Raw genomic sequence first — 26,073 nt, forward strand, 5'->3', positions numbered from 1 at the left:
AACCCCAAACAAATTGCTTAAAGGTAAATAATGAGAAATTTGCGCTTTCTTCACACCCGGTAATTAAACTCCACATCTTATGCTTGCAAGTCCATAAACTTACCGCTGACCAGCTGAGAGACTTCAATATATCAACGGCCTGCAACAACTGCAATGATATTTTACAAATCTTAATAAATAAAGCGGTTTGTGTAATAATATACCATACAGAATAAAAATAACAAACAATAATATCATATATATAATATCATGTTTATACAAATATATGTATTACTTTTAGAATAATATATTTTATATGGTTATATAGTGGAAACTGAAAAACAAAACAGCAAAATAAATCATAAATAGTGTATATGTATGTTTGTATTTTACACGTTTGTATGTCTGATACATTAGACAATTATAATTGTATTTTTACGTGACTCTCATGTGGTGGAAGGTCCAGTACGGCCAGGTGGGTAAGGAACTCGACACCTAATCTGAGAGTCGTGAATTCGAATCTCCGTCACACCAAACATGATCGCCCTTTCAGCCATGGAAGCGTTATAACGTGCGGTCAATCCCAATATTTGTTGGTAAAAAAGTAGCCCAAAAGTTGGCGGTGGGTGGTAATGACTAGCTGCCTTCCCTCTAGTCTTACACTGCTAATTAGGGACTGCTAGTTCAGATAGTCCTCGTATAGCTTTGTGCGAAATTCAAACCAAACCATTTGGTGGATACATATGTTGTATTTATGTATTTTATTTTCAAGCTCTTTTTCAACATTGTATGATCATCTTAGGTCGTATTATCTTTTATATATCATAGTAATTATTTATGTTTTGATTTTTGTTATTTTTTAAAGATATTATAATAATTATTTTCAATAGGGAAAGAGATATCCTTGCACAAATCATAATATAAGAATAAACAGTCATTGGGTTTGTCAAAGTTATTTCATTTAGTCATTTACGCATTTGGTAGGCATAGTATTCCTGACTTATAAATACCATTCTTCAAACCTATCAAATAACATCGGAATGTTTACAATTAAAACTATGGGAGCAAAAGAAAAATAAACTTTAAAGTATCAATGTATTCGAAGCATGTATGAAACTAGGAACAAATGAATATTAAAAATAAAATAGGCTTTTGTAAAACTTGCTGTTTTTGTGAGTACTTATGCAGAGCTATGTTTATATTCATATGATTAGTTGGTGCTATCCGTACTCAAATACTGTTCGTGACAGAATAAAAAAAACACTTAAAAGAATCCTTATGTATTGCATATTTCTAAACCTAAATGAAACACCACAAAATGCACAAAACAATATACTTTAAATATAATTTACTTTATTAAAACAGTAATAATAAAATGTTTTTCCGAAAAAAAACAGCAATAAAAGCATACAGCAAACAATTAGTGAAATTCTATTAATATTCAAAAATATTAAAGAATTTTTAAATGGTTATGGAAACTCAAAAGAAAAAACAATATCCTGTAAAGTAGAATATATTTTATACTAAAGCTGTAGACTAGAAAATCGATATCAAGACATACTATCACAAAGTCATTGCTATGTATAGAAGAAACAAAACTTCACTAGCAAACTGCAAGGCTTCTTTCGAGCATTTTTGTCTTAGATATAATCATTCACTCGCTTCAAGTAGTTTCTGTTAATAATTGTCTTTTCTTCTGAGATTTGAGGATCCATGTTGACCATATTTGGTATTCCCATAGATGGTTAAGCAATTTTCATATTTGTGTTTTTGCATAATTTTTTATATTTCTCAAACGTTCTTTTAAATTTATAAATTTCCATCCTTCCATTTGCTGGAGAATATCATTGTTGCGTTACCTTGTACAGAAATGGTATTTAATTTTTTTTAAATAAATTTTAAAACAGCTATAGTCGATAAATAAATAAAATAAATGTAATGGTGATAGTTTTACAGCAGTTTTATTTTCAAATTCATATGCTAAAATTGTGTTATACAAATTGATCGGATGTCTGTACAGTCGTTTGCGTGACGTCTGGAGAAACCTTGCAGAAATACTCTTAAAATACAAATTGCTACAACAAAGGAAACATATATACATCTTTAATCAGTCGTTAACAATGAGGGTTTCTAGAATATCACCATATATGTATGTCACAGACAGCACTTCATAACTACTTCAAAGAAAGCCACAATATACACAGTATGACCATAATTTTGTGGTATAAATTGCTCAAGACGTTCTGAATGAATGCGTGTTCTATCACAAGCCTTGATAAATACAAACATCAACGTTTTACTCATTTAAATAAATATGGTTGTAATGTTACTGTTGGGCTGTACAGTAAAGCCAGCAAATTAGCAACAAACTTTATTGAATATTTGTCGTAAATGCATCACATTTGAAAACATGGGCCAATTTTGAAGAAGGTTATCTCCTCGGTCTGTAGACATTCATTGCTATGCAACTCTTACTGTTAATAGAATAGCAATATACGGACCGACAAGACCACATCCCGATGAATTTGTGTGCTTCACTTTGGACGGGAATATCTCAGACGTCCGTTTGTCGGGGAGAAAGTAAAGGAAGATCAGGTTGTCCAGTGTCATAGACAAACGTATGAACTGGTGATGTAGGAAGGACACGAACAGCCCTCTTCTGTGCGTTCGATGAGGACCAACAACTCTGTGCCTCAGTATATTCGTTATCATCGTGTTTTAGTTTAGACTGTGTTGATAATGGTTCCTAGGTTTGAGAAGGAGAAAAGGGAAAATATTGTCTTATTTAAAGGATTCGTTTTTGTAAACTAAGTGCCAGGCAATAAGCTCTGTACCTTCACCAAGACAAAAAACAATCACCAAACCCAAACAAACTCAGAGATGTATTTGTTTAGATCTGGTCAATTATGAAGACTATAACTGTAAGTATTATTTAAGAGAAGAAATAGTCATTGTTCAACTGTGTTTCAATTTAATGATTTGATTCTTGGACGTTCGTTATTCACCTGTAAAAATGTTTATGATTTTCTTTTAATAAAAAATAGTACGTGTTTTATCCTAACAATTATTTTATGCTTTATACGGATTATTTAGGATTATTGCTGATATTATTATAGAATGTGGAAACTGCACTAGTATAGCTACTAATACATGAAATAAAAATACTGTGCCGTTAAAAGGCAATTTTGAATAATTCGTATAGGAATAAGATTTGAGAAGCTATAATCTAGTAATCTTATGTGGCAGTTGATTTTCTGTTATTCTGAAATTAAATAAACGTTTAGGAGTAATTGAAGAATATGTTGTGATTAATGAAAGACATAAATTTTTTGTAGTTTTATTTGTTGTGATAAAGTTTAAAAATTATGATATTCATGAAACCTTTGAATATGAAAATAAAAATAAATTAAAATCGAATAATGCGATGTATTTTCAGCATCGTATAATTTTACCATTTCGAGTCGTTGTCTATCAGCTAATAGTTTATTTGCTGTCCACAAGTCACCTGATGGGGGGTCATAATCTTCTTTGAAATCATCGTAAGTATTCGAACACGTTACATGATTTCCCCTTATTGTGGCTCCTGTAAAAGTATATAGATATAACGGCATTTATGACTATTGTCACTTAGTCAATTTTACACAACCACTTGATTTAAAGTTTATCATAATAACGAACAAAATATTTAGTTTTGACAAGTTTTTTGTTAAGTTCAAATACAACTTTGCATACTAAATTCCAACAAGTGACAAAGCTGAGTTTCTTTTTATTGTGATCTTAGGTTTTGTGTTTGTTTCATATATAAGAGAAAAGAGTGATTACGTTATATCAAAACGACTTTGAATAAGAAAATCAGCAAACCACTTAATAACCATACCTGATATAATGTCCCAGTGACAAAACACATATAAATTCAATTTTTTTTAATAGTTTGGCATAGCGGAAAAACCATCGGAAATTATTTGATTTTGGAAGAGTATGTATCATCACTATCCGATGCAAAGTATTCTTATACTTTGATCGTAAAAGTTAGTTCAGATTGGAGATTTAGAATTTCCGAAACAATGATATCGGAAAACAAAGAAATATGGATGAACGTGGTAGACAACCCAGGATCATCCAAAAGATAGGCCTGCAACAAGTCCTACTTAATGGCAGTAGGTAAAGAACAGCATCTTGGAACAAATAAGGAGCTATATATCCAAAGATTAATGGAAAAAAATCCGTTTACGTAGCCAGGCAACAGAAAGCAACACGATCAAGAATACTATCTGTCCAAAAAATTGATACAATTCATGTGTAGAAGGCTGCTTTTAAAGAATATACATTCCACTACCATATATCTCATACGTATATAAAATGAAAATATTATTCATGCTGTATAATAAGAATACATAACACTAAAGTCGCTGGTCTAAATGGATGCAGAGCAACATTCGACATTTTACACTAGATAAGTTATGAAAAAATAAACATAGATTACCGGTGTATGCTTAAGACCTGATAGCCTTATATTAAAACCCTCTCCACTGGAAACTGCGATGCAGCGCTATTATCAAGATGCATCATTATCATAGAGAGTATATCCGAACTTTCGGACACGGACTGTTAGTACTTGGTGTAGCTCCAAAACTCTCTAAATACAACGTATTTATACTCTACAAATTACTTAATTTGTCATTTGGAAGTTTATACAAAGGCACGTAACGTAAAACGTTCTCTTCACACATTTCTTATAGGATTCATTTACGTGTATTTTAATCTCAAATATGTCAGTGCATGTCTATAAATATTTTTCTTTCTAAATTGTATTATTTTCTAACGCAAGAGAAACACAAACTCGTTTTTCTTTATTGCTTAAAGGCTTTCTGGTGTTATTATTAAGAAAATGATGAAACAATGTGTTTGTGCTAAATATGTGGATATAAAAAATCCTTTCTGTTTTTATTGTAGGAATATATTATTTACAAATTTGATTAATTCAAAAGGACGTAAAATGCCTTAAAATAATTGAAAATAATATTTAATAACACTATATATTCATATAGTACGTAAATTAGGATGTTTTAGAGATATTTATTGTTACTTTATCGTATCTTATATTATTAACTGACCTGGTATAATATCTGGACATTTTTTTCTTGTGGCTAGTACTTCTAGTTTTTCTTCTGGCTCGTCATATTTTTGTGACGCAGTTTCTTTCCTAATGTAAAGATGAAAGCTGGAAAATATTCAACTGTTATTCGAAAAGTAATATATTAAATATTGTATGTATTGTCCATTTATATTTTAGTAAATGTTTATTCTTCAAGGATAGAATTTTGAATAAATTATGGAGGATAAAAATATATAAAACTAACAATTATATAAATAGAAGTAATAATGGTTTACAAGTTATTTTATGAGCGTAAACAAGCCTGGTGAAATTGTATACTAAAAAGTAAGTGCTGCTTTCATAATTGAAATAAAAATTACATATTTAATTTAATTTTAAATGTTTACATTTAGGTTTGTTTGTTTTTACTGGCAAACACTGAAAGAGCATAAAACTAAATTTGTCTTAATAACTTTATAGTGATATTATAGACAAATAAAGGCATGCATTAAAATAATGTTTGTCTATTTTTATCCAATAGTTTTGAGTTTTTTTTTTCCTACAAGTCCAAAGTATTAGCTCACATCTCGATTACAGATGTATTTACAACCGCGGCTATTGGGGATTCCCTTTTGTTTCAGAATAGAAAGAGTATTTAAACTCAAAATAGAAAATAATAACTGTCTCCATTTGGATGTTGTTTTAATAACAAATTAGTGAAAGATGGAAAGTAATAGCAAAAGTTTAAAACAAACAAATTTGATCTAAAAATTAATCTTTGAGTATTATTTTGTAAAGATAATGTAATACATTTCATATTTATATTTAAGTCAATAAACCTTACTTATAATAATGGATTTTGTCTGATGAAAGCAAAGGACAATACAAAAAATTAACACTAAAATTTCATTTCTTCGTTTATAAAAGCAAGTGAATCTACACACCGTTGTTACACAGAGCAGAGCATCGTTTACACCGAATTTACGTGGGCTACACAGTAATACATTTTGAAACACATGATATTTTCTTGCTAATATAACTTAAATCGAATTATGAAACAATATGAGTTTTCTATTTACCTTTCATTTCGATTTTTTCTTTGGTGATTTCCTGAAACAAAGAAATATATTTTTTAATATTTAAGATATTCTAAATGCGTACTTATATTAACTGAAGTATAATAATGATTGAACATTTAATAGGTTTTTTCTGCAATTTTAACACTTCACATTTAACACCTATTCGGCTCTCTACTGAGCTCCCTCAGCGGAACAGTAATAAGTTTGCGGACTTGTGAATTTATAATCCGGTGTTTGATTCTCTGCGATGGATACAACCGACAATCTATGTTGACTTTTTCGAAGATAAGCAACAACTCTACAGACATGATATAAATCGTAGTCATACCTTTCTCACAAAATCAAACAATCGAAAAATAAAATATTTATTTTATATTTATTTTGAAACATTTATATAATAATACTTCAAGCTAAACTCAACCGCCTTAATTTTTAAGAAGAACACGAAATCATTCACTTGGGAAAACTCATTATCATGTCATCAAGTTGTTGTTTAAAGCATAAATATTTATGCTTTCACAGCATGCTAACACTGGAAGTTTGTGTGTTTTTCTTAAAGCAAAGCCACATAGGCTATCTGCTGAGCCCACCGAGGGGAACACTGGAAGTACATTTTAATATTTGAAACTTTCGCACTCAACATAGATTATATTGCATTGAAATTATGTGTACGATCTTCAAATGGTTTAGATACTTACTGGTAAGATTTTTAAAGCATATTTTAAAGTGAGCATGGAATGTTTGTTACATATAAAAAATTGTACCTCTTAAATATAAATTTACACATCAAATTTATTTGGTTAAGACGTGTGTTTATTTTTTATGAGCATTCACCAGTTTCTTCACTTGAGATTGAAAAAGTGTTTGGTTGTGTCATCAGTTTACGCTTATAAAGTCTACTTAACTATCAACGTGAGTACAATTTTTAACATGAATATTTTATATGAAAAATCCGATATGTGAAAACAGAGTCCTATAATGGGACTAGTGTTGGACCTCTAGTGAACAACTATAGGGTTATGTATCTATCAGTTTTAGAATACAACAAAGATTCATCACCCTTAAATGTTGTGATCGGGAAATTCTAATAATCGAAAATATATTAATTAAGTACTTAAAACATCAAATAAATATTATACAGGACTTTACAAACACTACGTATTTGATATTAATGAGTGTTTCTTTTCCTAAATTTACGAGGTTCATTGTTATTTATTATCTAAGAAGACTGTGGTAACTAACAACTGTATTACTAAACATTTTGTTTATTATTGAAAAAATTGTAAAAGTTAAACGTTTGAAGTTTGGGGAAACAAAGTTCGTCCAAAATTTTCCTGGTGCAATCTCATCACTATGTTTAGTGCACCCGGCTCCTGAATCTGTTGATTTGTTCATAGAGAATATCATTAACATTTTAACATATAACATGTTTGTTATACGACATAAGATATTATCTATAATCATTTAATATTTAGTAGTTTAATTACTTTTAACTACAAATGTCTTATTATTGATAAGACACTTATCTAATGTTTGAAACTGACTTCAATGAAATAATCTAAAACTAAATTTTGTATACTAATGCGCTAATATACAACATAAAAGCTAATAAATTTTTTTGCAAGATTGATGTTCAGGAATCCACATAATGATAATTTTCTTTTACACGTGATTTACCGTTGATTAAATCCAGTTGTTTATTCTACGACTTATTTGATTCCTCACGACAGAAATTTGGCATTGAATTGGCCTGGTAGTTAAGGCACTCAACTTTCAATATGTGTGTCACGAATTCCAATCCGGTACCTGACGGACAAAATGACGGTCAATCCCAATATTTGTTGGTAAAAAGTAGCCCAAGAGTTGGCGATGAATGGTATTTACTAGCTGCCTTCCCTCTAGTTTTTTACTTCTAAATTAGGGTTGGCCAGTGCAGATATTTCTCGAATAGTTTTGTATGAAATTCAAAACAAACACATTTTTATCATAACCGTGTCAATACCGAATAATATTGCATAAAACGATGTTGGCATTCGTATAATAGTAACAGTTTCTCTTGAAACGTTTGTATGTTAAAATATATTTTAATAAAACAGTTTATAAACTATACTTCATTTAAAATTACATGATTAATGAAAATACGCTTATAATGCTCGTATATTTAAATTATATAAAAGAAAAAAGTTAGTGATACCTGAAGAAGGGAACAGCTTGGAAGTTTGTATCGACAATAGTAATATATATATCTGTAGTTAACCTTTTGAAGGTTTGACCTATAACATTCTTCTTTTACCTTTGTCGACAATAATTACGCATAATTTCCCACTCAGATTTTTTTTAAACTACAAAGGCAATATATTTACATGATATTACATCATCAAAGAATTGAAATAATCTAAAGCACACCATTTTTTACTGTAATAGTATTTCAGCTATGCCTTGTTTACAACACACCACTCATAAGTCCGGCCAAGTCGAAACAATGAGGTCTTAGTTGAAAACGCTGTTTTATTTAGTCTAGTATAATCATATGTTATTTATTGGTATAAAACTAATGTGAAAATAATATCACATAAACTTATTGATTTCAGTATTTAAACATACGAATAAAGGTGCTTGATAATGAGTTTACGTTTATAAAGTATGCGTAATATATATCACGAAAGCTAATAAAATGTTCTGCAAGTTTAATGTTCAGGAAGTCAAATATAATGACAAATTTCTTCTGCACGTGTTTAACCGTTAAACAAATCCAGTTGTTTCTTCTACGAATTATTTGATTCCACATGATAAGTTGTTTAATGATTCTAGATATATATTTCATGGACTTTTTTATACTCGCTGTTATCAAAAGAGTAACTACATTTTATTAATGAACTTTGTTTTATTAGAAGTTCTAATAAATTCAGATGCCAACAAGAATCATCCAGACTTATTAAATGTCTCAGATTTTTTTTTTAATTTGAGACTCTATTAAAAATTATTTTCTCTCAAGTTAAAAGAAATCTAATATTCAAATCAACTTTGATATTAAACGTTCTCTTTCACATAAAGTACTATCTTAATATTTGAACCTCTTAGCAATGCATAATATTTGTTTGGCAATAGCAAGTTCATGTATACCGGAAAAATAAAAGTGTCTTATTTTCTTTTGTAACTGGAGACATCTAGAAATGTTGCTTAAGACTAGCAATATAGTTTGTAATTTCGAGTCATCCTGCTCCTACAAACTGCAGTCATAAAGAGAACACTAGATCTCAGATCTCTCACTCGGACTTCACAATTTTAAGCACTACTTTACACATAAATTTGCTAACCTGGCTTTGTGGTTAGGTGCATTTCACTTGCTATACGAGGGATTGCAGGATCGAGTCCCATCACTGAACATACCCAAACTTTCAGCAATGGAAATGTTATAATAGGACATTTAATCCCACTATTCGATTATAATATCCCCAGAGTGGGCGATGTGTGGTGTTGGCTAATTTCTCTGCCTCTACTATACAATTATCGTATATTTACATCAAATTAAACAAAATATATAAATAGTTAAAGTTATTTTATGTAATTCCAGTACTGTATAAAAAGCATAAAAATAGAAGTAGTTTTAATTTTATCTATATAAATGTTATAAGGTCCAGCATAGCCAGGTGGTTAGGGCGATCAACTTGCAATTTGCAGGTCGTGAGTATGAATCCCCGTCACGCCAAATATGCTCGTCCTTTCAGCCGTGGATACGTTATAACGTGACGGTCAATCCCACTGTTCGATGGAAAAAGAGTAGCCTAAGAGTTGGCGGTGGGTGTTGACAACTAGCTGCCTTCCCTCTAGTCTTACACTGCAAAAGTAGGAACGACTAGCGCAGATAGCCCTCTTGTAGCTATGTGCGAAATTTACAAAACAAATAAACAAATCAAATGGTATAATGTTTTTATTATATTTTAGCATGAATAGATGAGATTGAAAAATGAAGCTTCGAACATAATAATGTATTACAACCCCATTTTTTCTACCGATAACACGTACAATAAAGAATAAAAGTACAGTGTCTTGTAAAAGTGTTCATGACCTACCAATAATGTCACATTTTGACGAAATACAAATAACATAAACAGTTTTATTTGTTGAACTTGTTTCCATTCAAAACTCTAATGGTCAAAATTAGCACTGATGTGTGTGAAGAACTTTGAATACCACTAAAACTTACAAAAAATATAAAGTTGAAATTTGCTAATTCTAGAAGTGTTCAGCCCCCTAAGTAATTAGTTGATGAAAGCACCTATGACAATAATTAGTACTGTATTTTTGGTGGGGTAGGTCCCTCCCAGCTTTGTACAATGACATGGTGTAAGTTTTGTTTATTCTTCTTGGCAAAATTGATCCAATTCTGACAAGATTTTTCGCAATAAAAATTTTCAAGTCACGTAATAAATTTTCCAATAGATGCAAGTTATGACTTTCAGTGGGCCATTGTAGAACATTCATTTTCTTCTTTAGAAATTATTTCAATGTGACTTAGCTTTGTGCTCCTAGTTATCGTACTTCAGAAACGTGACATCTTTGACTGACTCGAACAGGTTTTCCTCTGGGACTCCGTCGTATTTTTCACCATCCATCTTTTACTCAATCCTGACATCCTAGCATCACTGATGTTAAGCATCAGCATCCCCCATGCTTGACAAGTGGGATTGTGTTGATTTGGTGATGTGCTGATGTGACGTTTTTAATTTAGACTAAAACTTAAACAAAATGTTGTGCAGTATCATTTACATTTTTTGTACACTTAATATTAGATTTAAAGTGATTACTCTTTAGCAATCCATTTTCTTGCCACTTAAGATTCTTCTATTGACTGAGATATTGTCGATGTATGAACATTGAGTCCCATCTCAGATATGAAGCTGGAAAAATTTTGAAAATTACAGTCAGCTTCATAGTGGCGTCCCTAACTAGTTTTCTGCTTGCTTGACTGTTTAGTTTGGAAGGGTGGCCTAATTTGAACGGTGAAAGAATAGTATAAAGCACATTACACTTCTTACTGGTGGATTTAACCATAATCAACATGGGTTCGGTCGAATTGATCCACCACGTGAACTGCTTGTACTATTTTATACTTTACAGATCCATGCAATTAAGTTCAAATACAGTAAGCATATCTTCACAAAATTTTGTAGAATTTCATTAAACATTATAAGTATTTCATATACAAAAACTCATATTTTTATTAAAATATTTTAAATAAATCAAAACTAAATAAAAATATTTGTCCACAAATATATCGAGTATTTGTTTTGATAGTCTGCGTGCAAATTAATTTTTATGTTAAGATTAAAAGATTATTATTCTATTATTATTAATATTATTTTTTTTTCATTTCAAAAATCTTACATTACAATTGTTTAATCCCGAAAACCTTATAAACAGATTTCAAATGTTTGTTCTCAGAAAAAAGAAACTTTTTATACTTTTTGTTTGTTTTTTCTCCACCCCAAAATTATACAAACTTGTTTAAATTAATCGACTTTGTAATCACCCAGGAAAAATCAAAATAACTATAAAATGTTGTTATTTTCTTTGTGGAATGACTTCAAAATGCAATATAAAACTACATTTGTTTATTCTAAGTATATTTAGGTTTGTAACACTATACGCCTACTTATAATTAACTTTTATTGTCTTTAGAACCGTGTATAACTTTATACCTTGTCATTATAAGCTGTAAAACATTGGAAGAACGCAAAGCTCACTTTCCACTATCGAATTATGTTACTCACATGCTGCTTACTGCTCACGAACATGTCTCGTGAAATATTTTAATATATTATTACTTATTTTACCTAATGTAGCTTTAACTAACCTAAAAAGATCCCTATTTTTATATTTTACTAACTTTTATAATTATGAATAAAGAATAAACATAAAAAACTAGGTATAAAGTACTTACTAGACTATTCCTTTTGTTAATGTCACTTAACCCCACTTTTAATGCTAATGGTTTTAATGCACTAAATGGTTTTTAATTAATTATATATTGCACCAAAGAAAAATAGAATAATTTGCTGTTTTTTCTACTCTAATTCTACACAAGGTTGGTCAATTTGGAAAAAAAGCAGACAATTTCCTCTAACTATCATAATTTTTCTGGCTGTCTAAGTATGCAACTAGAGCGTTAGAAATTCGTTTAATCCAAACGTTATCCTTTCCGAAGAAACGAAGATTTTACTAAGAGAGAAACTGACAATTCTCCGTTCAAAAAACAGTATAATATAATACTATATTTTATAGATGAAAACTTTAGCTTTCAATTGGTTATAAATAATAAATAATTAAACGTAAGAAAAAGACTATTAAAAATACAGAAAAAGAGGACGTGGCATGTGGTTGTGGCAAGAGGAGGTCCGATTTTCTGTGATGGCTCTGTAACCAAACACAATTAAAAGCTATGAAAAGTATGGTTTGTCTGAGCAATTACGATTTAATACTAAGTAATTAGCGTTCTGTTTTGTATTCATTAGAGGGTGGTGAACATAATAGAAAAGAGGAGGTGCTAGGGATAATGTATAACATGTTAGACACGAGCAAAATTCAGGATTATTTTAAATGTTGCCTTATAAAATAAAAACTTAAAACTTATATACGAATAAAATATTGATAATTTACTAATATTGTTTGTTATAGTAATTGATATGACTTAAATAAAAATTATTTTTTATAATATTTTGTGTGTAAGCCACTAATTTCTCGAGACAAGCGCAGTAAATGATGCCCGAGCAGATAAGAGTTAATGTTGCACATTGTGCAATAATGTAAACACCTAAGTAACTTCAAGGATAGATCAGGTGATATCTTGAAGTTATAACCCCCTGATCTCTGAATACCACTGAGCAGTGACACAGATAGTTCTATTCACATGAGTAAGTCCAGCATTAATTGTTAATAAGGAATGTTAGATTTGAACAATCTGGTATTAGTTTAACCAATACCTTTGGAGATATGACATCTCACAGTTCAGTAAAAGTGAATATATATATATATATATGTATAATGTGTTGGTATTTTTGATGAAATAAGATTAGTTCAGTGTAAGTTACATTCGGTCCAATTTCTTTACTTCATTTTTACGATCTCAGTTATCATCGGAATTTCAGTATACCATACTATAACAAATATATTTATGAATATTGTATTATTCAGCAGAGGAATTTCTTCTGCATTGAGTCAGCTAATAAAGTCGTATAAAGAAGTTATATCAACCAGATTATTATATATTTTTAGTAATAACACAATTAGTGATAAACTAAAAATTAATAATAAGTCCAATATAATTACTTTGTAAAATAATCAGGCTGAAGAACTAAGTTAGCTTGGAAATCATACAAATATTATTTACAGATAAAGACACCAAACCAACTACATCCAGAAAAATAATGAACGCAATAAAACATTTTGAAAATAAGAGATCATCTAGATATAATACATCAATCGATATCATATTAAAATGTTAACTAAAGAAACTGATGATTCCTTAATTGATATTCTGAACTTGTTGAATATTAGGAAAATTATTTTAAATTATAAAAAAACAGATAGTCAAATGCTTAAAAATTACAGACTTATTATTTATTAATTTATTTAAAAACGTATTAGAAAAAATAACAACTAGATTAATAGAAAATTCATTAGTGTAAATAATATGTTGTTGTAATTTCAGTTTGAAAATCTAGCTAACCAATCAACAAAATAAATAGCTGTAATATTCGTAATGTGTATAACTAAACACTTTAATTTAAAAAAATAAATTGGTAGTCGGTTAATTTTAAGAGTAACATAAAGCTTTTGATACTACAAATCATGAAATATTAATATGTAAACTCCAAATTTACGGATATGAATAAACACTATTTGTTTAATTTTAAACAGTAGGAAAGTTATACGAATACAAATTTATTAGAGAATGGAAGATACTGCTTTAAATTTTGTATTTTATTTGAATTACCTATTTTACGAGAATAATGCAAATAAAGTCATTAATTTGCAGAAAATACAAATTTTTTATAACTTTCGATAACATTTATGGCTTTGAAAAGAAAGTTTAAAAAAAAAAAACTAAACTGCTGGTTGATATTTAGAAAATTAAATATTTTAACATGCTGATAAAGCCAATAATACGAATATAAAACCTAGTTAAAAACCACACACATAATATATGTGTGTACTTTCAAAAGTATCTCGAAATGATAAGGAAATAAAAATATTCTTTGAAACTACGTTTCTAAGACTAATAACTAATGAAGAACTCAATTGAAAATAGTATATATTCAACAACAAAAGGAAATTAGAAAATATCTAGATAACGCTTGCAAAACAAAATGTTTCATTAAAAACACAGGAATAGGAATAAATGCACACTAAAATATTATTTATAAAATAACTTTTGGACTATAAAAGCAATTTTACATCTTGTGCATAGCACGATAGCTTTGTTGAGGATATAACAGCCTTAAATTAGCTCAACAAAGGTGCCAGTACTATAGCAGACCATCATGTAGAAAATATGATAGAAAAAATCTCACGGTTCTTTATATATAATTCCTTAGTAGCACAACGGATTGTCTGCAATCTCTCACACCTCGACACCGAGTTTCGATACGCGTGTTGAGCAGAGCACAAATATCTCATTGGGTAGCCTTGTACTTAATTCCAAATAATAAAAACATCAGTCAAACCTTTACATGTGAAATCCTTGCTTTAACTTCTTATTTCCTTGAGCATAAATATAAAGAAACTCTAACGTTTACCACAAATTAATCGTGATTTGAGGGAGCAATATGTTCGTAGATCCTTATTTTTATTTCTAGTTAAGTTTATATTTAATTATAACTTTCTTACATAGATTTATAAAAAAATATGTTGACTATAGCTTTGTACGTCAGTGTTTAAATGATTTTAACTAAATTTTAAACTGCACATCTATATTTTTGTCGTTACTCATTAATATTGCTGTATATTTTTGTTTTATAGACAATATTATTCACGTGACCTTGTTCCATAATCTCTATTTGTCTACACACAAATTGTCTTGTATTTTCTTTTTGTGAGTGTTTAGTAACATTAGCAGTAGGTCACTTTTGAAGAAAATGTAGAATAGAAACGTTGAATGAAATAAATATAACTTTATTATGGAGTTTATGTTCATTGTTGTGATCATACAAAGAGTTGAACTCTTATTTAACTTACAGAAAGTTGTTTATGATTAAATGAAAATGTTATGTTCCTAAGTCGTTCTCCAAAAGGTTTTAATGTTTGTCGCTAGACGACTCATACGATATAAAAAAAGGAAGGATATTAAATATTTTACAGCTTTTCATTGTCTTGATCTGTGTCAGTTGCTCTTTTCAGTTCAACAAAACTTAGGCTCAAATCTTATATTATACTTTCAAGCAATATATTTTAATAAATAAAATGTTTAAAGTATATTTTTAAGTGCTGTATCGTATCACAGTTTATGCTTGTTTTCTTTATTAAAAGCATCGTTTACAATATTTCTCGTTTCATTGAGAGAAAAAAAGAATCTAATCTTTGTTAGGAACTAAAATACTAAAGAGTATTTTATAATCATCTTTCTTAATATTTTCCTTTTCGTCGTTTTTACTCATATGATTAATCAATCAGAAAGTACTGTTTGTTTGGTTCGTTCATGGCATAGTTACTGAGACTACCTGCCGTCGTCCCTCATTTTAAAGTTTTGATCGCAAATAAAGCAAAGAACAAGCAGTATTCAACACCAATGTTTGGGCTACTCTTTTACCACCTATTAGTTGGATTTAGCGTTGCATTATAACGCTTTCACAGCTGCAAAAGAGAGAAAGTTTGGCGCAGGGTTTCGATCTTGTGACACAGATATTGCGAATCTAATGTTCAGATCACGCTATACCTTGAAAAATGACCCGGCATGGCCAGGTGGCCAAGGCACTCGACTCACATTATTCGTTGGCAAAAGAGTAGCTCAAGAGTTGTCGCGGGTGATGATGACTAGCTTCCTTTCCTCTAGTCTTACTAGTCCTCGTGTAGCTTTGCGCCAAATTCAAAACAAACCAAACCAAATTTTAGAAAATATTGGATAAGTCATAAATTATAAACTCATATATATCATTTTGAAACTTTTCCAATAACAGAAAATAACAGTAATTTTAGTCTAGACACTTGGAACATATTGCTGTATAACAGTTACTCAAAGAATTATATTAATTTTTGAAAAATGTTAAGTTAACGAAACAGAAAAAAATGCTCAGTTAAAAGCTATTTTATGCTAAATAACAATGATGCAGATTAAATTATTATCGAAATAATTATGATAAAGCCTTTGTGGTGCAGCTCAAATTATGATGGAAATAATTACTGTAATTAAAGAAGTGCTTATAATCAGAGAAATTATCAAAATCATCTTTATATTTTGAGAGATGTGTGTCCAAACATTTAAATAACTAGAACCAAAGTAAGAAAAGTGCTTAAGATAAACTTTGTGTAATTGTTTTATTATTCATGAAATTTATCTTTAATTAATTTTCGTGATTTTTATTCATTTAATAATTTAGGAACAATTAATTATTTAACTATTTTTGTAGCAGTCAAAAATACTCATTATACTGTTTAAATAAGAAAATAGTATTGAAGAATTTCAGCTAATCATTTTCCATTTTGTTTCTATTTTCAAGGTACTATACGCTACTGGGGCAGTTTTTTTGTACTGACTATTTCACTTCTCTAACCTAAAATACTGATCAATATGAAACACAAGAACCCTTAAGAAAGAGACTTGCAATAAGGCATACCTCTATTCGTGCCATCAAAGTACTGCGTTATATAACAGGCAAGAACTCTCAAACACAACAGTCATGGGCGAAAAACTTCCACATACCACAAACAACAGTACGCAACATAATAAGGATGGTTATATGTTTGAAGAAACGACAAAATTCACGTGTACACAACCTGTTTTCACGGCAAATCTCGGAAAGGAAGAATTAATACATGAAATTGCTTGAATGGAGTCTAGCTGGGATAAAATGGTAACATATGTGGTAACACCATATCAAGTAAATGTATACTTTGATAATTGAAAAAACAACAATATAGTTTCATTCTAATTAATGGATGTAGAAAAATTCAAAAACTCGTTAAAGGCATGTTACGAAACTTTTCGTAAAGGTCAAAGTAGTCTTTTCTTATTGCCAGAACAATTTTCTTGCCATTTTATATAACACAGAAATGTCAGATGTGTAAGGATAAGATGGCCAACAAGTTATACTTTCACCAATATAATGTTTTTAGTTTTAACTTTTGCTAAACCAGCTTGAAAACAAAAAGGTTACCGATACTATTTTTCACGAAGATGTACCGAACAAGTCACCAAATCCATCAGCTATAAATATTTGTGTGATTGGAGTGTTGAAATTGACTTTTTCCCGTACACTAAATGGTTAATAAAAAGGTTACAGGAAGGAATGGTACGATTTCAACATGAAAGATCTCTGACAAAGGTTCTTTCAACCACTGAAATCTTTATCTTTATAATGATAAAATTCTCAGTCAGTACAAAGTTTTATATTCTAAGTTTATGTGCATATTACACAAATGTCTGTATAAAGATGCACACAACTTTGAATGATAATATACTCTCCAATAGTAAGAAAAGCTACACAAATCTTGGAAATAATTATGCATAACTGCCTAAGTTTAAACAATAAAAGATTAACATTACACAGTGCTACTACATAACTCTGTGTGTAATTTTTATGTGGAGTTCAAATGTTTGTAGCTTTTAAGTTAGAGCATATTTATGTAATACATATATTAAAATGTATTGAAAAAATTGATTTAATCGAAAACATGATTTTAAAGCATTAAATAATTTGTTTTTCTTGTGGATTTTTTTATGCAAAGTTGCACGAGGGCAATCTGCGCTAGTCGTCCCTAATTTAGCAGTGTAAAACTAGAGGGAAGGCAGCTAGTCATCACCACCCATCACTAACACTTGGGCTACTCTTTTACCAACGAATAATGAGATTGATTGTCAAATTATAACTCCTCCACGGCTTAAAGGGCGAGTATGTTTGGTGTAATGGGTATTCGAATCTGTGACCTTCGGATTACGAGTCGAGTGCCTCAGCCACCTGGCCACACCGGGCCCAGCACTGAATAAAATAACGTTATTATTTTACATCTCAGTCTGATATCTCGATAACTATCGAACAATTTGAATTAAACCGACAACTTTCGTACGTCTCAGTATGTTAAATTTAATAAATATTTTATCTTTAGTGTTTTATGTGTAATGCAATGTCATATATATTGCATTATTACATACTTGAACAACATATCCCAGTTTGTACTGTACCACTGAATATGCATGCAAATCTTCTATTGTGAATTGTTGCATAACGTTTATAAAGGTCTGTATATGTCACAGTTATTCAGTTACAGTCAATAAGCCTTCAAGGAAAAAGTTTAAGGAACTTCAAACAGCCCGTATTACTTGTATATAAATCAAACGGAAGGTAATGAGGTGAATAAATGATAGACCACCACTACTGTGCAAAATAAACCGAGCTCTAAAACTCTACCGGATAATTGAAATTGACTTTATTAACCAGGGCTTTAATAGAATTAAAGACTACGGACTAGTACACATACTTTGTTCAAGGACCTTGCTGTCAGATGTTATAAATGGGATGTAACCCTGAGTTATTTACTTATCCTTGAATAGGAAGTCAGCTCTTATGGTGTCTACACCCTAAAAATTTTGGTGAATAACACTGATGAAACAATTATATAGAAAAGGTAATTCTAATGCTCATTATGTTCTTCAGATGGAGGAGTCTTTGATCTATTACAAGGTTGAAAAATTCTTCGATACAAGTTCGTCGTGCTAACTGTGAAGAGTGATGTCGTATAATTATGTATTTTTCTTTAGCTAACTTGGACTTGATCCACTATTGATCCGTGAATTACTTGTCATGTTAGTAGACTGCAGATAAAGTTCCACTGACAAATTCTACAGCGGAAAGACTACGCCTCTTTCAACATGATTATGTACAGTGCCACACCAATATCCTGTCTGGTGAAATATTAAAAGACGCATTTTATATCTAGACCAAACATAACCACAGATGTGAATCTAGCTGACCTGCTCTTGGACATATTGTGATGTTTACAGAGCGACATAGAGATGGACCAAAAAAAATTGTACTTGGAGCTACTTTACAAAAGACGTGTCGATTTAGTCCATCGGATGTGTTGAAATTGCTCATTGCAAGTGTTAGTAACAGAGTCTACGTAAATTCTTTTTTGATAAATTAAAATATACTCATTTTACAACATAAGAATACAGTGTAATATAATTCCTAATTAGCACCAAATTACCTGATTCCTGGAGAGACGTTTCAGAACAGCAGTTGAGTGTAACCTTAAAGTGTAATTCACTAAATTTAATAATAATATATAGATACAGTTGATAATAACTGAAGATTAGTAACAAACATAAATAATAATAAATTATTAACTATATAATTATGGAGAGAAAATTATAAGTTATTTGTCCCCGTGTAATTGTAAAAAAAAAATGATTAAATTCCATATTTTACATATATATTCCTTAAATAACATAGTGTTCAGGGGTATTTCACTTCGTAAATTTCGGGATCATTTCTTTTAAAGTAAAGCAGTAAATTGGTTTTATACCAGCACAGCATTTTATTAGCACCACAATTATTAACCAAAACTCTCCCATAAAATACCGGCAAGTTTATTTATAATACATTTAATTGAATTACACGAAATTAAGAGAAGATAAAGTTGCTGCATATGTTATGAAAAGAACCACCTATTATACTAAAATATAGCATACTCTGATAAATGTCACGTGTACACATATATTTGCATACATACACATGCCATACACATAGATACAGATTAACATATAAAATGATGTGGATTTCTATATCATAGTATTGCAAAAATGTTTTTAATATTCGATTTTACGTAGCTGAGAATTAAGAATGTTTATAATTTCAGCAGTGCTTTTTATAACATCATATGCTTGTTTTCAGGTTAGCTAATGTTGAATGAAATTTACAGAACACATATATGTAGATATTACTAAAGATAAGCACTTTATTGATTACTCAAATGAGCCCATTACAACTACGAGAAAGTAGATTAATTTGTTCCCACCATTACGACACTTGTTCTTGCGTTTGTTAGCTGTATGAGAGAAAATAGATATTTTGATTAATTACCATCGGTAAGTTTTGTAAGGCTTATTAGAGAGTTCAGGTCACGAACAGGGGATAAAAACAGGACTAAAGTATGCATTTTGGCTCGAGTTAATATATGGAAGAGAATTAACCTTAATATTACTTCAGGGGAATACAAATTATCTGCAGGTAGTGTGTGTATGCTGCTCATGAAAGTAAGTGGTTCTTCTTTTTGAGGCTTAATCGGCAACAGACCGTATTGTTAGTTAATCAGAAACAATTGTTATCATGAGTAAGACTACAGGATATGTTAAGTTAGATGCTCCTATCCTAATCAAATTTATTTCTTAATGATATATTTGATTTATTGTTCTAATTGTTTTTGACAATATTGTAAAATAATATGAAATAACACACATCTTGGTATAAGATGATCACTTACCATTTCTTCCACGAAGCTTTAGCACGAATACGATTAATACAGCCACTAAGACAAGCCCTCCAATTATGCCACTAAGAATAATAAGTAAAGGGTTGAGGGTGACCTTCCAGTGGGTGTCTAAAAGGTAAAAAGAAACCATTAACTGTATTTCAAAATATATTACATATTTATTATTCATATCTGTAAATATAGTAGTGTACACAGCTTGAGTGCATTATATTCAAGCGACTTTGGAGCCTTACCATATCGTTGCAATCCATGCCGCCTAGTCTTCTCACGCATCTTAATAACCTTTAATTTTGACAGTAGCCATGTAGCATTGTTTCCACTGCACAAAGGTTTCTTGGTAAGGCTGTAATGTCAAAAGGAAAACATCCCTACCAGCTTGCTTTTCATAATATATTTAACATAAAACGAGGATTTCGTGTCCCTGTTTCATTATTCCGATTTTGACCAGTTGACTACTATATCTTCATATGAACACCCGTTCCATTTTACAAATGCTTGAAGTACGGAACAGTTAAGTGATGTATCATATAAAACGTTTGTATACGTGTGACTTACACACTTCATGACTGTGTTGGTACTGTTGCCTGTGAATACAAGGATGTTTTTGTTTTTTTTCATTGTACTTTATGTTCATGTAATCTCACATATTAGAAGACATCGAACTTTGTCTATTACATCTGGGATACAACTTGTTTCAAAACTCTATCTGAAAGTCCTTGGTGCACCAGATTGATTTATATTTCTTTTTCTTTTTACTCATGATGTTAAGCGCATTGAATATTGTCAACATGGAAATTTGAATGTACCGAAGTCATCACGTCTCTGTGATAAGAGTGTATGAATATTTTAAGTGTTACACACCTTTCTCAACAGTAATAAATTTTTAGTGGCATCAGAATATTTAGGTGAAGCAAAAAAAATTGATGTTTCTACATTACTTTATATTGAATGTGTTTGTCACGTGAATGGATTATTTCGATATTCAAATTCATTGTAATATAACATACTCTACCTACGGTTATTCACAATATCACATACTAAAGAAATAAAATTATTGATTTTTTCAATACTTTTAAAAGCTGCAAATAAGAAAATTAAACAAGTTCTTTTATTTAACATCTTGATATAGTCTTAATGTATATTTTCTTGTAACTGTAGATTTTTAAGAGGTTTTTAATATTTTTATTCAACCAAAGTGCTCTACTGCGATAACCTTTTTATATTACAAAGCTAAAAAAACATTTATTTCACGAACTCTACATCATGACATTCCTTTTGACGTTTAATAAACGATATCTATGAATAAGCTATGTATTTTTACAGATTTAATTAAATGCCATTTAAACTGTTAAATTACCTGTTCGATTAATGTACATAAATTAATTACATATATAAGCTTTCAGTTAGAGTTTATTTCTCTGCTCAATTCGCGCGATACTACGGTAGTAATATGTTCTCTTACCTTTCTTAATTTTCGAATGAAAGTCTAGAAAGAAAACATTTTGCCAGCGATTTTGATCCCACATTGAAAAAATAGCAGGTCGACCTATCTAGTCGTAAGGCCACGCCAGCGCTTAATGGTTAAAATATTTCGTTAAATATAATCCCCCTTCCAAATTAGATAAATATATGATTTTTATTATATTGTTTACAGCATATAAAATCGAAAATTTTCGATGCTTTTGGATTTCTTTATAACTGCTAGAAAACTTTGAAGCTTAATGCAGTTAAAGACGTGCAAATTTACAGTATGCATGAGAAAAATCACATCATAAATGGTTTATTTTGTAACTTTTATGTTCCATATTTATGATAGCAAAAATGATAATCTGCAGTTTTGTCTTTTAACCAACACTGATGGACTAATAAGAGTAGACTGTATGTAAATATAAAACTAGTTCTCATTTTGGTATTTGATTGTAATATTTAATTTAAATTATCTACTGCAAATTAGATTAAGTTGATGAGCTAGAGAAAATTTTTTCACATGTTATTGTCACTTTAATTTATATTGAACGGAAGAAAAACAGGCACATGTTGTATTTGTTTCCAATTTATTGTTTTATGTACATAAAAATACACATAATTGGATAGAATAAAGACGAACGTTCTGTCAGTATTTATTATACGCCCAACTTTTAATCTTTTTGAAACGATGTGCACATCAACCCTCTATAATGTATATATTCATAATCAAGCATTATTTTAAATTAATTTGTTCGCAGCTGTATGTAAGTGCTTAATATATATGCCGCGTATAAATTATTTTAAAAATAATAAATCGATGTGTGTAACGTAAATATTGTCTCAAAAAAATCGACAAACACGCTATTGGTCGCCAGTGTAACAACCAACCGTAGTTATAGCGTGATAAAATCTAAAAAGGGGGAAAACTATAAAAGTATTTATGGGAATAAATCTTAGTCACATTACTTTTTGCTGGATTTTCAAATATTTGACATTTCTTTTTGAAATGGTATTAACACAATTTATTATGGCTTTAATGTTATCCTAACTGATATTCGAGAGATATCTGGCTATAAGTTATTAAATGGGTTACGATAATTAGACATTTATTTAATGTGGGTACAAACCAATATATTCTTAACAAAGTCACTGTAATAATACCAATACCACCGATTTTATATTTTTTTGTTATATATTTTATTCTGTAGTTATTTAAAGTCATAATTTAGTATACTCCTTATTTGATTACTCTATTCTTTTCATCAGATTCAGTAAGCTAAATTTCTGAGATTCGACCTTTTTCACTTTGAAGCTTTGACGTATTAGTGTTGCATAATCTCACAGCTGAACTTTACGAACAGGTGCACTTCGAATATTTAGATTCGGAACAATTAGTCTCTTCGCTGATCTTTTGATTATGTCGAACAAATCTTCATCAAAGAGTCAGGTTTATATTAAAATCTTCTTGCAGAATTTCCACACTATTCTTTCCCAGCTTTAAGGAAATTTAGTCATTCATGTTACCATAGATGGTTTTAAAAAATGTCGCAACAATATTAAATAAAATTTAAAACCTAAATTCATTAGAAAACAATATTTGACATTGTGTATATCAGATCACAATAATGACTATGGAAAGCACTTATTCTTTATGTATGGATAACCTTTTGAAAATTACATTGTAATGTTACATATTGTGCTTCCAAAATATAGTTTATATGAAAGTAATTCATATCTTCATAGTTTTGTTAATATTATATTATCAATGCATTATTTTGTGATTAATGACTAATTATTTCTCTCCGTGTTAATACGCTGAAGTGGAATAGCCGTACCAGATGCATGTTAGTATTATTACATGAACAAAGCAAGTAACTTGTTCCAATTAAATGACAGACTTACAACATTGGTAATAAATATTATGAAAAAAGCTGAATCCATAACTACCACATTATTTGCTTTCGCGTAAATTAGAGAGCGCCACACAAGCAGTTTGGCCACATAACTTATAATACAAACATAATGAACGACTAACCATGCAGCTACTTACGTACTAACATGCAGTTTTATCAAAAAAAAAAACTGTTATGTTCTGAATTTTAGCTCTGACACAGGACAGGTAGATTGTTCTGTACTTGTCTTGTTAAAGCTAGTTTTCTTGGAGTCCTCTCTTGTCCTCTTTACACTAAATTCTATAGCACTGAACTTAATGATCACAGCTACCCTGATAAAGGGTGGTTTGCTTGTTGTTTTAGTTGCCAATTTTAGCTTCACTACAAATGTTTTTATTCCTTTAGATTCCAAAAAACTCGAGTGTTTAGAAATTAATTTAGAAATATTTGTTTGAAAAGCATAAGAAGCAATTTAACTTCCTATAATTAAAATTAATAATAGTGGGGATAAGAGAATAACAATATCACCGAATACCTCAGCTTGGAAATTCAGAACATTTTCTCTAAATTCCATCTTTTACACATTTAAATAAATAAATAAGGGATTATTCTAGTCTGTATGAGGGAGTAAATTGTTGTTTAGTTTATAATGTGTTGTAATAACGCTTCGGTATATTATTATTATAATATTTTTTTTTATTTTAGTTTTATAAGATATTGTAAAGGTATAAAACATATTGTTGCTTAGTTTATACATTGCTGTTATTTTTGTTTGTTTGTTATTAAGCACGAATATGTACAATGTGCTGTTTTGTGCCAACTTTAGACATCGAAATCTGCTTTTTTTACCGTTATAAGCCCTCAAACTCAAATCTGGGCTACAAAAAATCATGTATTATTATACCACAGTGTATAGCAATTTAGTAGATTATGTATTGTGAGGATATGTTAAAGGTTTATAATGATTCTAAGTAGTATATCACATACTATGTTAACTTTGAACGTATTGTAATTATAATATATTGTTTTAAATGTGAAATTGAGTTGTTTAAGTTATGAATTTTCAAATAAATATGTGAATCATTAATGTTTAGTTTATAACATACTTATTCAACGTTGGCTTTGTACTTTTAATATAATTCAAGTGATGATATATTATTGATTAGTCATTAAAATGTTAGAATAAAGACGACTTATGCATTTGAATATATTTTTGAAACTATAATTCGTACAGGAAATACACGTGTAACATGTTGGGTAAACATGAAGCTTACGTTTTCTATATAATGTAACACATGGCCAAACCACATAGGGGATTATCATTTTATAACTAACATTGATTTTGATGTTACGAGGTAAATACTGGAGCAATTAATAAGCACACATTGATGTAGTATACAAAATAAATTGCTCGTTCGAAAACGTCTCAACGTTCAGCTTGTTTCTTTATTAAAGTATTTCACAAGCAATTTACACAGTTGACATCCTCGAAAATCGCGTGAATAATAAACAGATAAAGGCTTTGAGATTGGTCATTTAGTGACGTTATAAGTGATATATGCGTTTTTTTATTAGATATGTGGAGCAGCGCTGAAGGGGAAAATAACTAAACAAAACAGGTTAAGAAAGTAAACCGCTACGAAAATATTTTAAGGCTTTGCTTTTCAAAAAATAATGTGTACATATTTAAAAAATAAAAAACAAGTAACATTATAATGTTATCTATCATCAAGAATAAATAATGAAGGCAAGAAGTTATAAAATCAATAAGATTATACATCAATTTATAACGTATAGATTTTGTCAAATAGTTGTTTGTTTTGTTGATTTTTAGGAGGAACCGTAGAGTAAATAA

The 26,073-nt window shown here is 29.8% G+C and overlaps 1 protein-coding gene across 2 annotated transcripts in view; it reads right to left on the reverse strand.

The window, feature by feature from the left end:
* Nucleotides 1–871: 871 nt before the first annotated feature.
* Nucleotides 872–26,073, reverse strand: part of LOC143255354 (neural cell adhesion molecule 2-like) — a 160,043-nt gene continuing 134,841 nt past the window's right edge. Inside the window, exons 9-13 of one of the 2 annotated variants that reach the window (XM_076510868.1) lie at nucleotides 20,851–20,967; nucleotides 6,154–6,184; nucleotides 5,094–5,182; nucleotides 3,432–3,562; nucleotides 872–2,725 (exon numbers count right to left, since the gene is read on the reverse strand). In XM_076510868.1, coding sequence (XP_076366983.1) covers nucleotides 2,534–2,725; nucleotides 3,432–3,562; nucleotides 5,094–5,182; nucleotides 6,154–6,184; nucleotides 20,851–20,967 — 560 coding nt within the window. In that variant the 3' untranslated portion in view covers nucleotides 872–2,533. Of the gene's footprint in view, nucleotides 2,726–3,431; nucleotides 3,563–5,093; nucleotides 5,201–6,153; nucleotides 6,185–20,850; nucleotides 20,968–26,073 lie in introns of both variants that reach the window. The other variant, XM_076510867.1, reaches the window with a different exon arrangement.

This window comes from Tachypleus tridentatus, chromosome 7, assembly GCF_004210375.1.
Source record: "Tachypleus tridentatus isolate NWPU-2018 chromosome 7, ASM421037v1, whole genome shotgun sequence".
Lineage (NCBI taxonomy): Eukaryota > Metazoa > Arthropoda > Merostomata > Xiphosura > Limulidae > Tachypleus > Tachypleus tridentatus.